This window comes from Sorghum bicolor, chromosome 3 (genome assembly GCF_000003195.3).
Source record: "Sorghum bicolor cultivar BTx623 chromosome 3, Sorghum_bicolor_NCBIv3, whole genome shotgun sequence".
NCBI classification, from domain to species: domain Eukaryota; kingdom Viridiplantae; phylum Streptophyta; class Magnoliopsida; order Poales; family Poaceae; genus Sorghum; species Sorghum bicolor.
In genome coordinates, this window is record NC_012872.2 from 15369534 (window position 1) to 15388525 (window position 18992).

At 44.7% G+C, this 18992-nt stretch overlaps 1 protein-coding gene and 1 long non-coding RNA gene across 22 annotated transcripts; both read right to left on the reverse strand.

Moving 5' to 3' along the window:
• Positions 1817 to 4025, reverse strand: LOC8060347. Of its 2 annotated transcripts, none has more exons than XM_021456412.1 (2): positions 3726 to 4025; positions 1817 to 3633 (listed from the first exon to the last, which is right to left on the reverse strand). In XM_021456412.1, the coding sequence occupies exon 2, from the start codon at positions 3511 to 3513 to the stop codon at positions 2089 to 2091; it is 1425 nt and encodes a 474-aa protein (XP_021312087.1). In that variant the 5' UTR covers positions 3514 to 3633; positions 3726 to 4025; the 3' UTR covers positions 1817 to 2088. The 2 variants fall into 2 exon arrangements, with proteins under 2 accessions (XP_021312087.1, XP_002457748.1); XM_002457703.2 differs by having other exon boundaries at positions 3722 to 4025.
• On the reverse strand, positions 7348 to 12265 carry LOC110433835. 20 transcript variants are annotated; one of them, XR_002451202.1, is made up of 8 exons: positions 11950 to 12265; positions 11751 to 11831; positions 10236 to 11649; positions 9964 to 10072; positions 9348 to 9872; positions 9099 to 9264; positions 7773 to 7921; positions 7348 to 7681 (listed from the first exon to the last, which is right to left on the reverse strand). It is a non-coding gene; the product is annotated as an uncharacterized LOC110433835 (long non-coding RNA). The 20 variants fall into 20 exon arrangements; XR_002451192.1 differs by having other exon boundaries at positions 10236 to 11831; XR_002451195.1 differs by having other exon boundaries at positions 11751 to 12265.

Sequence of the window (18992 nt, forward strand, 5' to 3'; positions counted from 1 at the left end):
CCGGGTGTTTCTATAAACCCTTAGGGGATCCTTGCCTATATATGTACCCTGTACCCTTGATTATCAATCTACTAATCCAGAGACCTATTGGCTCTCAAAACTGAAACCAATATGCATAATATAAGTTGAGTGTTTGCATGTGTTATTCTGTAATCAATTGAACATGTTTGATCCAAAAATAGGAACTTGAGTATGAAGGTGTTATCTCAAAACATACAATTGATTGCATAATCCTGCTCTGCAAATCCAGCAGCCTTGTGAGGATTTCATTGGCCTCAGCGCCAAGTTTTGAGTTAAGATCACACGGTATCTGTTACAGCCGATCTCATTAACTGGATATGGCATTCGTATTCTTCATTGTCAAAGACGTAGTGACTTAACTATTTCAAACAACTAGACTTTCAACTATTTCAAACAACTAACGCATCACCAGCATGTTTTTATCATGCACACAAATACACAATACATGAAGACAGCATGACACCCCTAACTCCAGACAATAGCCACACGGAATGTGTTCCAATCAATTTAGGTGTCATTTCTGTAGTGTGTCAGCTCCTTTCATGATTGCAACAGTTATAACTGGTTTTTTGCTTTGGTCCTGCATCAAGCTGCTTGAGTCATTGCTAAGTTCCCATCCGAGCTTCTTTCATGCCAAACCACAGTATGAAGACTGCAACAAATAAATCCCTAAGTACTCTAGCCACCATTTGTGTGCCACTCTGGAAGAATAACCTGGTTGCCCACTTTATAAAAGCTACAGTCCTATAACTTTTAGCAACTGTCCCTCAAGATCACTATTCATCTCTTGGTTGACATGCTATGCAAATGGGACCAGTGGAAGAATTAAACATCTTATGGACAGCAACAACCAGGAGCAATGCCCATGTCATCAAAGAAATACAATGGCCGTTCAGCTTTTAAGGGAAAAGGTGAGGCATTCCACCTCAACTTAATGGATATTGGTCAACAGACTGTGGAACAGGAAATCAACAGTTGAAGCTTGAAGAAGTCTGACACATGAAGTTTCACGAAACAGTCATGTTATTTATTAGTGGATCTCAATCTCATGACTATGGTTACTGGTTAAAAATCAGAAAATCTACACATACTTTAGTACCTAACATTAGTGAAATGCAGTAAGTCCACAATTCATAAAAAATGAACGCACCCATTTGACCAGACTTTCATCTCCCAAAGGCTGAGAAGCATCAACAGGTTTTCTTCCTGTAAAGAATACACATCAGACTTGCTGTTAACTTGCCTGACAATGCATACTCTGGAGCCAAATACCTGGAGAGGATAAATCATGTAAGTTCTATATAACTAAACTAGATATTGGGATTGGGCATAGATTAGCCAATAAACTCTGAAATGGTAAGCTCTGTAATTTAGTAAGAATATCACAATCTTCATGGAGGTAACCAATCCCATGAAGCTGGTATTAAATGAACATTAGAAAATAGTAGAAGTATATAACTGAAAGAAAAATGTTCTCGTCATGGAGCTGGTAATAAAGTGTGTTGTTGGGAACAAAATCATAAACCAAATGCACATGAATACACACCCAATGCCATCTGCAATGCAATAGCCTACTAGCGAAACCAAATGCCTATGATGTACTTCTGCTGATAGTATTGACCTCAGCCTTGAATGCACACTCACCTTGCCCATTCTCAATCTTGAGCTTTTTGACGGTGACTGGGCGACCATCTGGCAAAATGCCCATGAATACACACCCAAAACACCTTCTCCCATGCTTGCAATGATGAATAACTATGTCGAAAACTCAGGAATGGCATCAGGGAAGTTATAATGACACATCATACCAGAAGCAGAGACTAAATCAGAAAATATATTCTGAGTACAGAAGATCAAGATTATTATAGATACTGGAACTGACATTTTGACTCCATGATGAAGCTACATACATGATACATGGTATGTAAGAGAAAGGTGGGAACGAGTGATGGCATATACATTCCTACATTATTAACCTTGAGATGTTATTGGAGCTAATCATGGTAATAACAAACACTGGGGCAAGGTCTGTAGGTTTTATTGAAGGGAGTGACAACACTCTGGTACCTACTGCAGCCTCCTCCTTGTTCTTCTTATGGGTGGGGACTCCAAAGGCCTTGACCGCCTACTTGACCCAGGCTCGCCCACTATAACAGCTGTGGTGCTAGAAGTTGACAGCTGTTCGACAGACGATGACTGCTGAGGAGCTGCAAGAACCATCTGTGCAGCACTGTCGCCATTAGAATGTGGCAACTGGATTTGATTGCTGCTCTCAGAAGCAACATTGCCCATATTCTGCGCTACATGTATGGAAGGTGATGCATTATTATCCTGCCTTTGCTGTCTCCGAGCCCTAGCCCTTTGCCGGCCTGAAGGAATCACATTCATTTCGATCCCTGTTGGGCTTGGTAGGCCTCTAACTATACTCTGGTTTTGTATCAACTGCCTCACCACTGTTGCAATTCCTCTGTCTGCCATTTGCAGCTGTTGCCTCAGGCTCTCCCTTCTGTTTGCTTGTGGCCTGGGTGGCAAGTCAGGGTTGGTGGAATCCCCTTCTTCACCGCCTCTTCCATATATCGGAGTGACGTTCACTTCTAGCACCTCACCCTTGCATACAGGGCACTCAGAGTTGGTGGAATGTGCATGAAGCCACTGGTACAAGCATGGCCAACAGAAGAGGTGACCGCAGGGTGTAACCACAGGCTCTTTAGCTGGGTCAAGACAGATATTACACTCAAAACTGGAGTTGCAGTCACAGGACCCATCCTTTTTAGCAGCACCGTTTCCAGAAACCTTGTCACCATCTAGCTTTTGCCGCCTTGCTGCTTCTAAAGAGTTATGAGTGCGCTGGATTGCCCAGACAAGCCTATCCGCATCTGTACTAGCTACCCCTTGACTGCGGTTCACTGATGCTGGCCTCACAATACTGTGCTGCTGGCTAATCTGTATCACCCTCTGAAAGCGAAGCTCAGGAGTCCCGGCCTCAATTGCAGCAGCCCCTTGACCAGACCGCCGAAGTATACTTGTGTTCACCATCTCCATTCCACCACCAGCCACCCGACTAGGGCGCACAAACCTTACTACAGGAAGACCATCCCCTTCCAACCCAGTGGCAGCTACCAGAAGCTGCGACCTAGAGACATTGGCACCATCGACTGGCCCCGGCTCAGAAGCATCAGTGTCCTCTTCTCCATCAGTACTGTTGCCGTCGAGCCAGGAATAAACTATTGGATCAAGCATTGGGTGCTCCTCCGGGGTGGAAAGTGCATTCAACGGCGAATAGGCCGCCGCCACCGGGGCAAGGGATTCCTCAGGCTCGCCCGTTCTTGGGGCTTCCGGCGCAGCACCAGTCGAGTTGGGCATCAACGTCGGGGAAATCATCGTTGTGTCCAGCCAGACTGGAGGCCGCGGCAATGGAGGGAGGCCGAGATACAGGTTTAGATCCATACGCCTCCTGGTTCCGCTGCCCTCCGGAGCCTCCTCGCCCGCCATGCTCGCGCAGCCGGAGCACCCGCTTGCTCTCCGCAGATTAATCAGATGGAATACACCCTCCTGCACCTGCAAGACCCCATGGGAGGAGGCACCAATCCAAAAACAGCAAGAGCAAGACTCCTGCCGCCGGAATTGCAGAATCAGCCGAGAACCGTACGGATCTGCGTCGAATCAAAAGGGCCAACAAAATCGAATCTTTAGAACGAACCTACATAGACATCAGGGAATTTCGCCGCGCCGGGCGCAACCCACCAGGATCTTGAAGGAGGACCGGGGTTTTCTCAGGCTCCTCAACCGCCGTCTGCGCGTGGCGCTCGCCCCGGAGGCCCGCTCAATCCTCTCCGCGCTCACGACTGGAGGCGGCGCTGGGGTCGGGCGGCGGGACCTGGGGCTGTGGGCGGCGCCGCTGGGGCTGGGTTGGAGGGCGGGGCGGAAGCCGGCCCTGCTGAAGAACGAGAGGAGACTCGATAGGAGACTCGGCGGGCGCTCCAGCGGGCCGGGGATGGACGTGAGAGAGAACTCAGGGGTAAAACGGAACTCCTGGGCCTTTTTTTAAGTACGCAAAAATTTTCAAGATTCCTCGTCACATCGAATCTTTGATCACATACATGAAGCATTAAATATAGATAAAAATAAAAACTAACTACATAGTTTACATGTAATTTGTGAGATGAATCTTTTGAGCCTAGTTACTCCGTGATTAGACAATGTTTGTCAAATAAAAACGAAATGCTACAGTACCTAAAAACAAAAAATTTTGCGAACTAAACAATGTCAGGTCATTCTTCCCCAGAAAGGATTAAAAGAACATCAAATGGTAAGGCATTGTTTCGTTCACCAAAATTTTTAGTTTTGGTTAATGTAGCACTTTTATTTATATTTAATAATTATTATTTAATTATAAATTAATTAGATTTAAAAAATTTGTCCCACAAATTATAAATAAATTATATAATTAGTTATTTTATTTATATTTAATGCTCTATATATGTGTCTAAAGATTTGATGTGACGAAAAATCTTAAAAAATTTTGAACTAAACTAGCCCTAAGGCCTTGTTTAGGCCTTCTTTAGTTGGCAAAATGAAAAGTTTTCGGACATTGTAGCACTTTCGTTTGTTTGTGGCAAATATTGTCCAATTATGGATTAACTAGGCTCAAAAAATTCATCTCACGTTTTACAGACAAACTGTGTAGTTAGTTTTTGTTTTTGACGTATATGTCGCAAGATTCGATGTGACAGGAAATCTTGAAAAATTTTTGATTTTTAGGTGAACTAAACCAAAAACTTTTCAAGATTCCTCGTCACATCAAATCTTGCGGCACATGCATAGAGCATTAAATATAGATGAAAACAAAAACTAATTGCACAGTTTGCGTGTAAAAATCGCAAGACGAATCTTTTAAGCCTAGTTACTCCATGATTGCATAATGTTTATCAAATAAAAATAAAAGTGTTGCAGTGTCGAAATCCAAAAACTTTTTAGATCTAACAAGGCCTAAGGCTGATATGGCAAAATCTCAATTTTAGTGGTATTCAGCAAAATCCACTCGCCATTCACAGCAAATATCTAATTTCTCGCGATAGCGGAAATTGTCATAGAAATATACAATATTTATATCTGCGGGAAAATTCAAAACGTTGGAGAGTCACAATGAATGAATATACTGCAGGTACCTAGAAAATGCTCAGCTGGCTTTGTTTAGTTCGCAAAATAAAAACTTTTGTGAGTCATATAAGATATGTCGGTACACACTTGAAGTACTAAACGTAGACTAATCAAAAAATAAATTACATAGCTTATCTAGAAACTGTGAGACGAATTTATTAAGCCTAATTGATCTATCATTAGCATATGTTAGTTACTATAGTAGTTATGTTAATCATAGACTAATTAGGCTTAAAAGATTCGTCTCACTTTTTACAAACTAAATTGTGTAATTAGCTTTTTTTATCTACATTTAATGTTGTATACATGTATCAAATAAATTCGATGAGATGAGTAAAAAGTTTTTAGATGGAGAACTAAATAACACCATGTGTTCTACCATGCCTTGTTCTATGTTGTTGTGAGGTCTAAGATTCATAAATGTCAACAGCTATAATCTACGTGCAAGATGCAAGATGCGTGTTGTTTCATTATAGATGTAATTGGTCCAGAGAAGCCGGCGACCTGACTAGTGACATGGGCCTAGCTCGTGTGGCTGCAAGCCCATGCTGTAGCTCCGGGTGTCGTAGCAAGCAAATAAGGCCTTGTTTAGTTCTAAAAGTAGCTAAAACTTTTTAAGATTCTTCGTTACATCGAATCTTACGGCATATACATGGAGTATTAAATATAGATAAAAATAAAAACTAATTGTACAATTTATCTGTAAATCACGAGATAAATCTTTTAAGCCTAGTTAATTTATAATTGGATAATGTTTATCAAATAAAAACGAAATGCTACAGTGTCTCAAAACAGAAATTTTTGGGAACTAAACAAGGCCTAAGCAGATAACCAAACAATTGTTGTGTTGATCGTGTATGTACTCGTTTAGTCAACCAAAGAGTATGGACTCAAACGCACAGCTTAGCCTGGCTGACTAATACAAGCCGACTCACTATTTCTCTAAACTAATTGTTTGATTTATTATAGGCTAGGCTTATTTAAATTTAATAAATCAATAAATTTTATGATATGTAATTGTGGATGAGTTGTACCGAATTAAAATTCCAAAAGTCCTTGACTTGACTTATATGGTGAGAGTTATTTCACTTAAATTGAAAACTTAAGAAAAAGACAGAGGCGTGCACGCACGCGTGCCACCAGCGTGGGCGTGGGCAGGTAATTTTTCAGCACTCACTTGCTGCAGGAGTTTCAACTCCAAGTTAAACCCTTCAGGTACTTGTCTCCTCGGCCACCAGACCCTTCCTCTCGGTAATTAGGTTTTTTAAGATCATCTTCATCCTTTACAACATGGTGAAGAAAGTTGGACAAGGATCGGAGTCGGGATCCTCCGAGTGCATGAAAGGATATGATCGGTTTATATTCCTGTTGTGTTTCATTTTCCAGATCGTACATGTTTCAGTAGTTCATCCATGTTGTTTTACATATTGCCCTAAGTATGTTTCATATGTTCAATCATGTTGTTTTTGTTTATATCTTGTCTGTTTCTGCTATAAAATATATGCTTTATTTGTCTACTTGTTTTGTTGGTTTAGTCAAGTCGTTTCGTATACTGTCACTTATATGTTTCAACTAGTTTTGTTTTGTCGTTCACATGTTTATTGTTGTTATGAGATATATGTCTTGCCTTATTGCTATGCATCATATATTATGCTTTCATGCTTTTAATAATCACATGCTTCACATGTTAATTGATCACATGTTCTATATTACGGCCTTGTTTAGTTCACCCCAAAAAACAAAAAAATTTCAAGATTCCCCATCATATCGAATCTTGCGGCACATGCATGGAGCACTACATATAGACGAAAATAAAAACTAATTGCACAGATTACTTGTAATCGCGAGATGAATTTTTTAAGCCTAGTTACTCCATGATTGGATAACGTTTGTCAAATAAAAACGAAAGTGCTACAGTTCCGAAAACCAAAAAATTTTCGGAACTAAACAAGACCTACTATGGATATGTTTGATATCATGATTTTTATATTTTATTATATTTTATATGTCATCATCATAATGTTAATTTATGAAATTAAAATGACATGAAAATTGCCTATTTATCTAACACTAAACACGTTGTTCCATCCTTTACCATCTTTAAATACCTATATCATCTATAATGCTCACTAGTAGAAGCCACGCGCCTTCGCGCGCGCCGGTCAGTGAGTAATTTTGGGTTCATAAAGGCATAGGTTCATGTTTATACATATTTTTTGGAAACATAATAAGTTTAGACCTACAACACACATATATTACATGAGAATGATCAAGGTAGACTTCATACATGGTTATATTTTATAGGTCTAGCAACATTTTAGCTGTATAATTTATGGCCATTGATGGCTGCATACATTAGGGAACAATGCAAGTAGTGGTATTGATGTGCACATGAGCATGCGTATTATACATGGATAGCTTCAATCTGCGTGTATGATGGTTTTGTCATCTGGCAATATCTTGTTGTGCTGTTTCACTCGGCAGGAGCTGCTGGATTAATCTGGATACACATGTTATTGTGTGAGCTATATCCAGTATGTAAATCATATTATAAAGGTGGCAAGCGCTGAGGATGATTAGTGTACTTGAACCTTGGTGATAGCACTGCAAAGGTTGCACCCTCGCACGCTGCAGTTCAATCGAACCTCTTGGGTTTGCACTGTGATAGCGCTGCAGGTGGACTGTCTTTGCCATCCTGTGTAGCTGTGGTAGTTTCCAAATTCTAATCGACAACCGTTTGCTGGAAAAAAAAAGACCTAAAGCGATTTAGTAGACTTGAGTATGTAAAAAGGCAAGAGAATATTAGTACAAAAATTTTGGTGGATGGATATGATTGTAGGAGTATGCTCAGAATAATAAGTGTATGATGCACATGTCGTAGGCACAGTCATTTGCTTAGTTAAGGTACATTCACTGATATATATTTAAAAAATGGTTAAAGTACAAAGGTACAGGCATATGCCGGTGCCATTGGTTGTTTAAGGTCTACCCTAAGAGGTGGCTGCGATTTATAAAGTGCAGGGATGATCCTGCACCCTTAACACAGCCCTAAAAATCACCATATGTCAACCCACAGTCCCATATAATTATCATAAGTGGTTTTGTAGATGCACATGTAAAAGGAAACATATGATTCTTATCAGTTACGCTACACGGGAAACCCCAAACTGGACAAATTTCTTTGTAAGTGTTAACGTGAATTCAGAAGCAAAAAGTAAAGCTCATGACTCCATTTTTTTATCTGATCGGCATGTTTTTCGTCAAAGTCGATCTAGTCAACATTTTTTAATATGTGATTAAGCCCATCCAACTACCATGTAATCTTTTTTTTATGACCTTGCCCTGGCACTACATGTAATCTGATAGCACGGAATGAAGAAGACATCTTTTTCATCCTTCTAGTAAGGTTGGAGACATGCCCTTACGAAGTACCGTAGATTAAACTAAAAAGCCACAGCATATGCAGCTTTAATCAATGGTCAGTAGCAAGAAAATGGCACTTAATCGGTGAAGCTAGCAAAGTGCTAAAAAATTCCATTCAGTTCCCATCTGCCACAACTTCCATACAGATGTTTCATATTTCAAGTAGTAAGTGCCTGTTTGATTGCTTTAGTCATTAAAATGTAAGCCATGGCAAAAGCTAAATTCAGTAAATATATCCTATTCCACATAAACTGGTATAGACCATTCACATTCCAAGTACTAACTCAAATCCCTAGATTCCAATCGGAGCAAAAAAAAGGCTCTAGAAATCAACGACAGTATATCAATTTGTCAATAATTAGCTGTCGAATCTTGACAGATGTCATCAACTTGTCACCCAAGCAGCGAAGCTTCATTTAGCAGATACATATTACTGACAATGAAGCAAGCAGAGCAATGGCAGAAGGAACTGAAAGGGTGGGTGTAGGTCGTACCTGTTCAATGGTGAGACACCACACCTCGCTCGCCAAAGAGAGGTCGTCCCTTGTTGATCCAGTGGTACAACATAACACGCCGGTAGCCAAGAATCTGAGTAAGGGGCTATACCTTCACTTAAGGAGCACAGGAAGCAATCATGGTGCCAATTCTAAGACACCATTGCTGCAAAGGATGGAGACAAGGTCAATAGAATCAAAATAAACACTATAGGAATTAGTAGGAATGGGGATTCAAGAAGATGCAACCTTGGAACCAACCTATGCACCCAGGTCAGACCTCCAACTGAAGAAGGGCAGAAATAGAAGTGCACACCCATCAATCCAAACTGCTTGGTCCAATCTGCGGCAATAATGTTTCTGGTCTCTGCATTTTATTAACTGAAATAATAATAAAAAAAGCCAAGAAACACTATGTTGCTTTCAATTCTGAACCCTTTCAAACACGAAGCAAAATAAAAATCAGAAGGAAAAGGAAGACAACTATAGCTAAGTATCATCGACCTCTAAATTCCAACTACCCATGCAAAAAAAGGCATCATAGGTTTTTGTTTGCAAGGGAAAAGGAACCTCTACTAATATTGAGCAGTATATTTCCATAATAGACCCATAACAGAAAGTAGAATGGATGAAATGGTATCAATAAAAATAACATACATATCCACTTCATAGACACATTTAGTATAATTCACAAATATGTATTGCGTATGGCCTCAAGATATAGCAACCAAAGAATGCCACCTCGTTCAATGATGCTTCATTTCCAAGTGCATCCTGCAGCGTGAAAAACAACATGGCATGCAATTAATTCCTGATCTAGAATAAAGTTTGATAATAAGCAAAAAGGTGCAAGAGCAGATTTAACTGAAAGCAAAACCGCTTGTAGAAGAGTCCACAGTGAAGTAATCCAAGAAATTTTTTGACTGTTTATGTATGTCGTGTTTATATCCTGAATTATTTTTGGACCTTGAGCTCTGTTTAAAAATAATAACCACCAGTCAATTCTTTTAGTAGGCCAAAAACAGAAATTGCAATGCCTAATCTTTGAGTAGGCCAAAGCCAACCATTTCTTTTAAATAGAAAAGGAGCACGACATATACTGAGTACAAATACTGACCACCAATGAGCTCTTCTTACCAGTTCTGGCACCACAAGTTCAGAAGGTCTGCTGTAGCAAAAGTGAACATATATATAGCTGCAGCCTCTTGTTCTGTAAAGGAATGATGTGCACTACAACCTGAGCACACAAAAAAATAGACGACTGATTTCGTTAAATTAAATTTGCTAGAAGCACATGAAAACACGAGGACGCAAACTGTATTCCTTTGCTGGAGTCAAACTTAAACGTGAAAGAACAATTACCTGCATTACTTCGTGAGTGAAGTGTACAAACAAAATGAACTGCAGAAACAAGCATAATGAAAGCGGAGATAATACAAATATCCATCGGATTGGGAATTGTAGATGCCTTGGACTAAATTAAAAAAATTCCTATAGTTGTGTTACTTCAGATGTTCATGACCTTATAGCCTAAACAACAGGTAACTTACATATGGGATTAAGCATGGTGACAAATTTTTGGGCATTTCAATTAGAGGATACAGTATGCATGGACACCATCCTTACATACATAATATCATTCTATATGAATTTAACTAATCCGAGAATGACTCTTTGCTTTTATGTGTGCCTAACCTGTATGAGGGTAATGTGAGTTGTGAAAAAAGGTCGGAAACACTGCTTTTTTCTGGAGAAGGGTAACGCCAATGTAAATGATCCAATTAATATCAACTGCTGAAAATGTTAGGACAAGGAAAGGCAAAAGAAAGAAGAGGGGATGCCTAGCATTCATGCCGGAGGTTTAACAAGCGAGAAAAATAGAAAACTCCCTGGCGGCCATTTCATGTAATCCCCATGCTTCCTAGGTCAATGCGAACTATACATTGACCTGAATATAAACAAAGGTGATTCTCTGAGAATGTAAAAAAGGCTGATTTTCAAAAAAGAAACGGAATGCAGGCGTGAATACAATTGAGCAACCACTTTGGTAGTTCACAAAACCAGCTCATCAGTGCTGGCTACTATATTTTTCCAAGTACTCGATTTATATAGCATCATTGTATAAATAAATCATGTATCAATGTAGAAACAGAATGAAACAAAGAGACTGGGACTATGTAAGTATCTACTACTGTGTAAGCAGGTGTATAGGTCGTAATATAGATATAGGAGTGGAGAGCCTACCAACCATCATGTGTGACAACTCACAATGAAAAAGCTAAGAATTTTTTAATGAAGGCAGGATTTTTAGAGGCCTCAGAAACATACCAATCATCATCTGTTCATTAACTTGGAGCTTCGAGGCATGGCCACAATCGGGTTACTCTCATAAACTGCAAAAGATATGGATTCCAAAAAGCAGGATCCGAGTATATATTGGTTGGGCCCCGTACGCCATCACAAAGCAGTCGGCACCCTATCCGAACTGGAAAAGGATCTCCTCGGTAAACAAAGGCTGATTCTGATTTGAAGAAATCCTAGGCCAACTAATCTGCACAGCTAATTACGGGGATCAGACGTATGAAAATATTTAAGGATACGTGGACCTGGCTTATAGGGATCATAATATAAGTAGCTGGTCATGCCTAGTACCTCACAAGAAAATGAACATCAGTTGATATCGTTGATCAATTGGGTCTGGAATTTTCATCACAGGCCAAAGAAGGGAAAAGTCTAGGAATCCAAGCCAACATAGGAAGAAATCAAAGAGATAGAACCAAAATCCAAAAATAAGAGGAAACGGGAGGTGTTGAGGCTGCTCCTTCCCAATCACGACACCGTCGAGGGGTACCTGCAGCTGGTGTGGCGGCGTGAGGAGGACCAGCGAGCACCTAGGGTTTCGTCCAAGCCATGCGGATCTGCAAAGAGAAGGCAGCGTCGAGGGTAAGGCGCAACGGCGGCGACCGGTGGGGCTCATCCACGCCGCTCCGTAACGGCCGAGGACGGCCACCTTGGGGGCGCGTGCCGCAAGGAGGCCGTCGCTGTCGCCTGCAGCAGGAGAAGAGAGGGAGGAGGTGCGAGAAGAGGGGGACGAAAGTGTGGTGGGCCAGGAGCGGAGGCGACGAGGAGAGCCAGAGAAGCGCAATGGGCTGGCTAGCTTCCAGAAAGCAGGAGCTGGGTATATATTGGTTGGGCTGCATACGCCATCGAGAAGCACATGAGGACCTATCGGAACTGAAAGAATCTAGCAGATTCGGTTAGCATCGGTGAACAAAGCTCGATTCTGATTTTAAGAAATCGTAGGCCAATCAATCTGTACCGATAATTGCAGGGATCAAACGACAGGTAAAATTTAAGGATACGTGGACCCGGCTTCTGTTCGAGGAGTCGACGCGATTTGTAGAGTTAAAAATAAAAAAATGTTGCCATTGCTACATCGTGCATCTTGTGGATCTATCACCACAACTGCTTATTGTTGACATGATTTCATCAACGTTTTGGATAGTCAAAAACATTACAAAAGTGTCACATCACAATGAAGGGAGATAAGCCAATTGATAATGACATAACACCATCGGAACAACCGCTGATTATAAGGTGAGCTCGTTCTTATATTTATATTTATGTAATGATAAAACTAAGAATTGGTTGATATATTAATACTTCAAATATGATTAAGAACAATGGTGACGACAGAGAATAGATATAGCATGAACAAGACTAATCTCAAAGTGAGCGTCCATCGAAGTTGAACTTTCAGTTCGTTTGTGACCCGATATTTCTTCATCGAGAAGGATTGTGGGGGTATAGACCCCTATACCCTTACGGCTAGACTTGGGCCAGGAGGCTTGGCCCATTACGAGACAAGCTCAAGGTTTGATCCGACAGCTTGGAGTTTCGCGCAAGGAGACAAGACGTGGAGATCAAGCAGGATTCTAGTCGGTTAAAATAGGAATTGATATCGAACTATCTATAGCAATTGTAACCGACTAGGATTAGTTTCCAGATCTGTAACCCTGCCCTCCGGACTATATAAAGAGAGGCAAGGGACCCCCCTAGGACATCATATTCTCTCAACACAAATCAATACAACCAGACGCAGGACGTAGGTATTACGCCAACCCGGCGGCCGAACCTGGATAAAAAGCTTGTCCGTGTCTTGCGTCACCATCGAGTTCGTAGTTTGCGCACCGTCAACCGATAAACTACTACCGTGGGTATACCCCAAGGTAGACCGCCGACTAGCTTTCGTCGACAGTGGCGCGCCAGGTAGGGGGTGTGCGTGCAACTTCTCTGGCGAACAAGATGGTTACAATCCCAGCTTCTGCGACCGTGCCTGAAGGCCTCACGTTCACCGTCGGCCAGATCACGTGGACGACGTGCAGCGACGGCCTCACGACCACAGTTTCGAAAGAAACTCAAATCCGAAATGAGACCACGCCGTCTCCGACCACTCGCGTGGCGGCACCGAGCGCCCGACCACCGCTCCCGCACTATAAGGGAAAGAAGATCGGCTGCTCGGACCTTCTCCAAGCGCTCGATCGCGCTGATTCCAAGCTACTTGAAGCCTCCCAACTAGTGGACGGAATCCTGCGTCAGCCTGATCAAGCTGCTCCAACGGATTTTTTCAAATCCTGTCGGCCAACTCGTGTCGTTACACACGAACGGCTGGGAACACCCCTGACGATAACCTCAACTCCCTCAGGACGATCTGTCAAGCTCAAGAAGGGAGACTATCCTTGCGGCCTGAACAACTCGGCCTCTCTCTACTCGCGGCACATCCAATCCGTTTTCAGCAAAGCGGGTTGGTCGCCAAAAAGGAACGATCGTCATTACGTCAACATGGTGACAGTCCAAGAACCACGGGACGGCCAGGCTTCCAGCACCAACTCGAGCACCGGTTCCGTTCCCACCGAAGTTATAAACACCGAAGACGAGGACTACGGCCTGGATTTGCCCTCACACCCTCCGGGTTTCCCTCGTTTCCCGGTATTCCCCCCTCGGCGAGGAGATATTGTCTTCAACGTCAGCGCCGACGAACCGGTCGTCGATGGAGAAACAGACGAGCAGAGGCAACTCCGCGAGCAGCGCAACGCCGATCGCGCCCGACGACGTGCGGACGAGCAACAACAAATTCCACCGTATAATCTCAACGACGCTTTTGACATGGTCGGGGACCAGCCAGTCTACAAGACGCCAAGCGCCAACGTGGCTGTCGCCATGGCTAATCTAGATCGGCTCCCTGATACCCCTGAGTGCCAAGGAGTCCGGACCAGCATCCGAGCACACCTGATCGCCGCAATGGGACAGACAGCCACTCTGCTCAAGAGAGTCCAGGACGTCTCTTACACAGAAGCCACCTCCGACCAGACTAATCGTAGCCGGACCTCACCACCTCCAAGCAGGCGTCGCCATAGCCGCTCTCCCGACAACCATCGAAAAGATTCACGGCGCGACGATGATGGTCGGGACACTAACAGTCACCGTGAGCAGAACCGCAGACGCGGTCAAGAAGTAAACCAACACAGGGATCTCCCGCACAACATCCCTCCCAAAGATGCCCGGGACCGCATCAACAGGCGTGCCACAGAGAGAGCAGCCCACGAAAACCTGCGCCGTATTGAGTACGATGCAACACACGGCCCCCCGGGCCTAAGGCAATTCTCCTCACACCTCCGCCAGGTCGTGTGGCCCCGCAACTTCAAGCTCGAAAAACTTAAAAAATACGATGACAAGGAAAATCCAGAAAACTGGATCACTCTCTACGAAATCGCCGTCCGATCAGCAGCGGGGGATGAGCACGTCATGGCCAACTACTTCCCCGTAGTCCTCGACCAGGCTGGTCATCAGTGGCTTCTTGGCTTGCCCGAGGACTCCTTCGACTCTTGGGAAGAGCTACGCCAGGCTTTCATTGACAACTTCATCGCCACATGCGAGCAGCCTGGAAATAAGTATGACCTCGAAAGGATAAGGGACAGGAAGAACGAACCTCTGCGCGATTACATCCAACGATTCTCGGATATGCGCCTTAAGATCCCGAAGATTTCCCACGACGAGGCCATCTCTGCCTTCATCAAGGGCCTGCGCTTCCATGAAGCGCTAAGGAACAAGCTGTTGCGTAAACGGCCAACAACGGTGGCGGAGCTCCTCGCCACGGCCAAAAATTATGCCGACGCCGACGACGCGGAAAAACTAATCCGAGACGATGCGAGAGGTCCCGACCAGCCTCCCCGGCGAGATGACGGTCGCGGTCGATACGACAACAGGAACAACCGCCGCCCCGACAACCGCGATCACAGAGAAGGTTGGGATCGGCGGCGCGAAAACCGCGACGATTTCAGAGGAAAGCGCCCCCGTGACTACGACCACGAAGTAAATACGGTCAAGCGTCCCAACGGGCGGCGGGACTACCAAGAAGACTACAGCAAAACGTTGAAGGGACCATGCCAACTACATCCAAAGTCTAATCATACCATGGAAGAGTGCCGCGTCCTCAAAAGCATCTATACACGGCGGGCCGCCCAAGACGACTCCGCTAAGAAAAATGGCAAGCGAGACGGGCACGACCACGAAGACGAGGATGAGGACCAAGATAGGGACCCCCGACACCAATACGTCAGCCCCACTGACGTGGTCCACTCCATCTTCGGGGGCAAGGTCTCCATCGAATCTAAGCGAGAAAGAAAGCTATTAAAGAGAGCCTGCCTCAACATAGACAGTACAGACGGGCTGATCGCAGACCCAAAATTTCCCCCGTGGTCGCACAGGGAGATCTCATTCAGCAGGAAGGACCAGTGGGCCGCTATCCCAGAGCCGGGTCGTTTCCCTCTGATCCTAGACCCTTGCATCAACAGCATCAGATTCGAGCGCGTGCTCGTGGACGGGGGAAGCTCCATCGACATCCTTTTCCGCAACAGCCTGCTCGCTCTCAAGATATCTCTTGCACAACTAAAACCCTACGATGCCCAATTTTGGGGGGTCTTGCCAGGTCAGAGCTCAGTGCCCCTCGGACAGATAACATTGTCTGTCCAATTCGGCACACCCGACCACTTTCGGACAGAGTTTATCAACTTCATGGTCGCGGACTTCGACGGGACCTACCACGCTATACTAGGCCGACCATCACTGACAAAGTTCATGGCAGTCCCGCACTACTCATACCTGGTCCTTAAGATGCCTACGGAGAAGGGTGTCCTAACCATCAGAGGCAACGTCTATACCGCGTATACCTGCGAAGAAGAGAGCTTCAAGATCACCGAAGCAATAGACCTCTCAATCCGCATGGCAGAAACAGCAACCCAAGCCGCGCAGCTGCCCCCCGACCAGCTTCGACTACCCGAGCAGGAGACAGCCAGGAAGAATTCAAAATCCAAGGAGTACAAGGAAGTACAGCTGGTCAACGGCAGCCCCGAAAAGACGGCCCTCATCGGGGCCACGTCAGGTTTCTAAGGGACAACGTGAGCGTTTTCGCATGGAAACCCGCAGACATGCCCGGCGTCCCACGAAACCTGATCGAGCACTCCTTAAATGTCTCGAAGACCGCAAGACCAATCAAGCAAAAGCTGCGACGGTTCGCTCGTGACAAAAAGGAGGCTATTAGGACAGAAATAACACGGCTTCTAGCAGCTGGATTCATAAAAGAAGTGTATCATCCCGATTGGCTCGCCAATCCGGTTCTTGTACGCAAAAAGAATAATGAATGGAGAATGTGCGTTGATTACACTGATCTCAATAAACACTGTCCTAAAGATCCTTTTGGTCTCCCTTGCATCGACGAGGTGGTCGACTCAACGGCCGGATGCGAACTCCTCTCTTTTCTAGATTGCTACTCTGGTTATCACCAGATCTCGCTAAAGGAAGACGATCAGATAAAAACATCCTTCATTACTCCTTTTGGCGCATACTGCTACACGACCATGTCCTTCGGACTCAAAAACGCCGGAGCCACTTATCAACGGGCTATCCAGCAATGCCTCCACGACGAGATTCGTGATGACCTCGTCGAGGCCTATGTAGACGACGTGGTCGTAAAAACAAGGGACGCAAGCACCCTAATCGACAACTTAGACCGAACTTTCAAGGCGCTTAATCGGTACAAGTGGAAGCTTAACCCCAGAAAGTGCATCTTTGGTGTTCCTTCTGGTCTACTACTCGGCAACGTTGTCAGTCGTGACGGCATACGACCAAACCCTTCAAAAGTAAAAGCAGTACTCGACATGCGGCCACCCAAGAATGTCAAGGATATTCAGAAGCTTACCGGATGTATGGCCGCCCTCAGTCGCTTCATCTCAAGACTAGGAGAAAAAGGCCTCCCTTTCTTCAAACTCTTGAAAGCGTCAGAAAAATTTTCTTGGACAGAGGAAGCCGACGCCGCATTCACTCAGCTCAAGACTTTTCTCACTTCGCCACCTGTCCTTACAGCACCTCAGCCCGATGAAGACCTACTCCTTTACATTGCTGCAACCGACAGGGTTGTTTCCACAGCAATAGTGGTCGAGCGAGATGAACCAGGTCATGCCTATAAGGTCCAGAGGCCCGTTTACTTCATAAGTGAGGTCTTAAACGAGTCCAAGGCCAGGTACCCACAGATACAGAAGCTCATATACGCTATCCTAATAACGTCAAGAAAGCTGAAACATTACTTCGACGGCCATCGAGTCTCGGTGACCACCAGTTTCCCTCTCGGGGACATTCTACGCAATAAAGATGCCAACGGCAGAATCGTAAAATGGGCAATGGAGTTATGCCCATTTTCCCTGGAGTTCCAGAGCCGCACCACAGTTAAGTCTCAGGCCTTGGTCGATTTCATTGCTGAGTGGACGGATCTCAACGAGCCTCCCGTTCCCGATGTCTCCGACCACTGGTCAATGTTCTTTGACGGGTCCTTGAACATCAACGGTGCCGGCGCTGGGATACTGTCCGTGTCGCCTAACAAGGACAAACTGCGTTACGTCCTTAGGATCCTCTTTCCGGCGTCAAACAATGTCGCCGAATACGAAGCATGCCTGCATGGCATAAGGCTAGCCGTTGAGCTGGGAGTCAAACGCCTCTATGTCTATGGCGACTCTGCTTTGGTTATCAACCAGCTCAACAAGGAGTGGGACGCAACCCACGAAAAGATGGATCTCTACTGCAAAGAAATTCGCAAATGGGAAACCAACTTCTACGGCATAGAGTACATCCATGTGGTCCGGGATAAGAACCAGGCAGCAGATGCGTTGTCAAAGTTAGGATCATCTCGGGCCCAGATCCCGCGGGGTATTTTCGTCCAGGACATCCACGAGCCCAGCGTAGGCTCCTCCCTGGTCGACAAGCAACCCACTGAGGCGATGCTCATAGACGATGCCACTCCGACAACCGGTGGTCATGATTGGCGTACACCGTTCATCAAGTATATAACGGACGGAACAGGCTTTCAGGACAAGACAGAGAACGAGCGCCTCATTCGACGGTCAAAGAACTACATCCTGGTCGACGGCAAACTTATGCGAAAAAACGCAAGCTCTGAGGTACTGCTCAAATGCATATCCCAAGATGATGGTATCAAGCTCCTAGAAGACATACATGCTGGATCCTGCGGCAATCATGCCGCATCCAGAACGTTGGTCGGAAAAGCCTTCCGGGCAGGTTTTTATTGGCCAACCGCGGTCAACGATGCAGAAAAATTGGTCCGACACTGCGAAGGATGTCAGTTTTTCGCTAAGAGGACCCACGTACCTGCTCACGAAATTCAAACCACCCCGTCGTCCTGGCCCTTCGCTTGCTGGGGGCTTGACATGATCGGGCCATTTAAACCAGCTCCCGGCAACTTCAAGTTTGTTTTCGTATTAATCGACAAGTTCTCCAAGTGGATTGAATACATGTCTCTGGTCAAAGCAACCTCCGAGAAGGCTG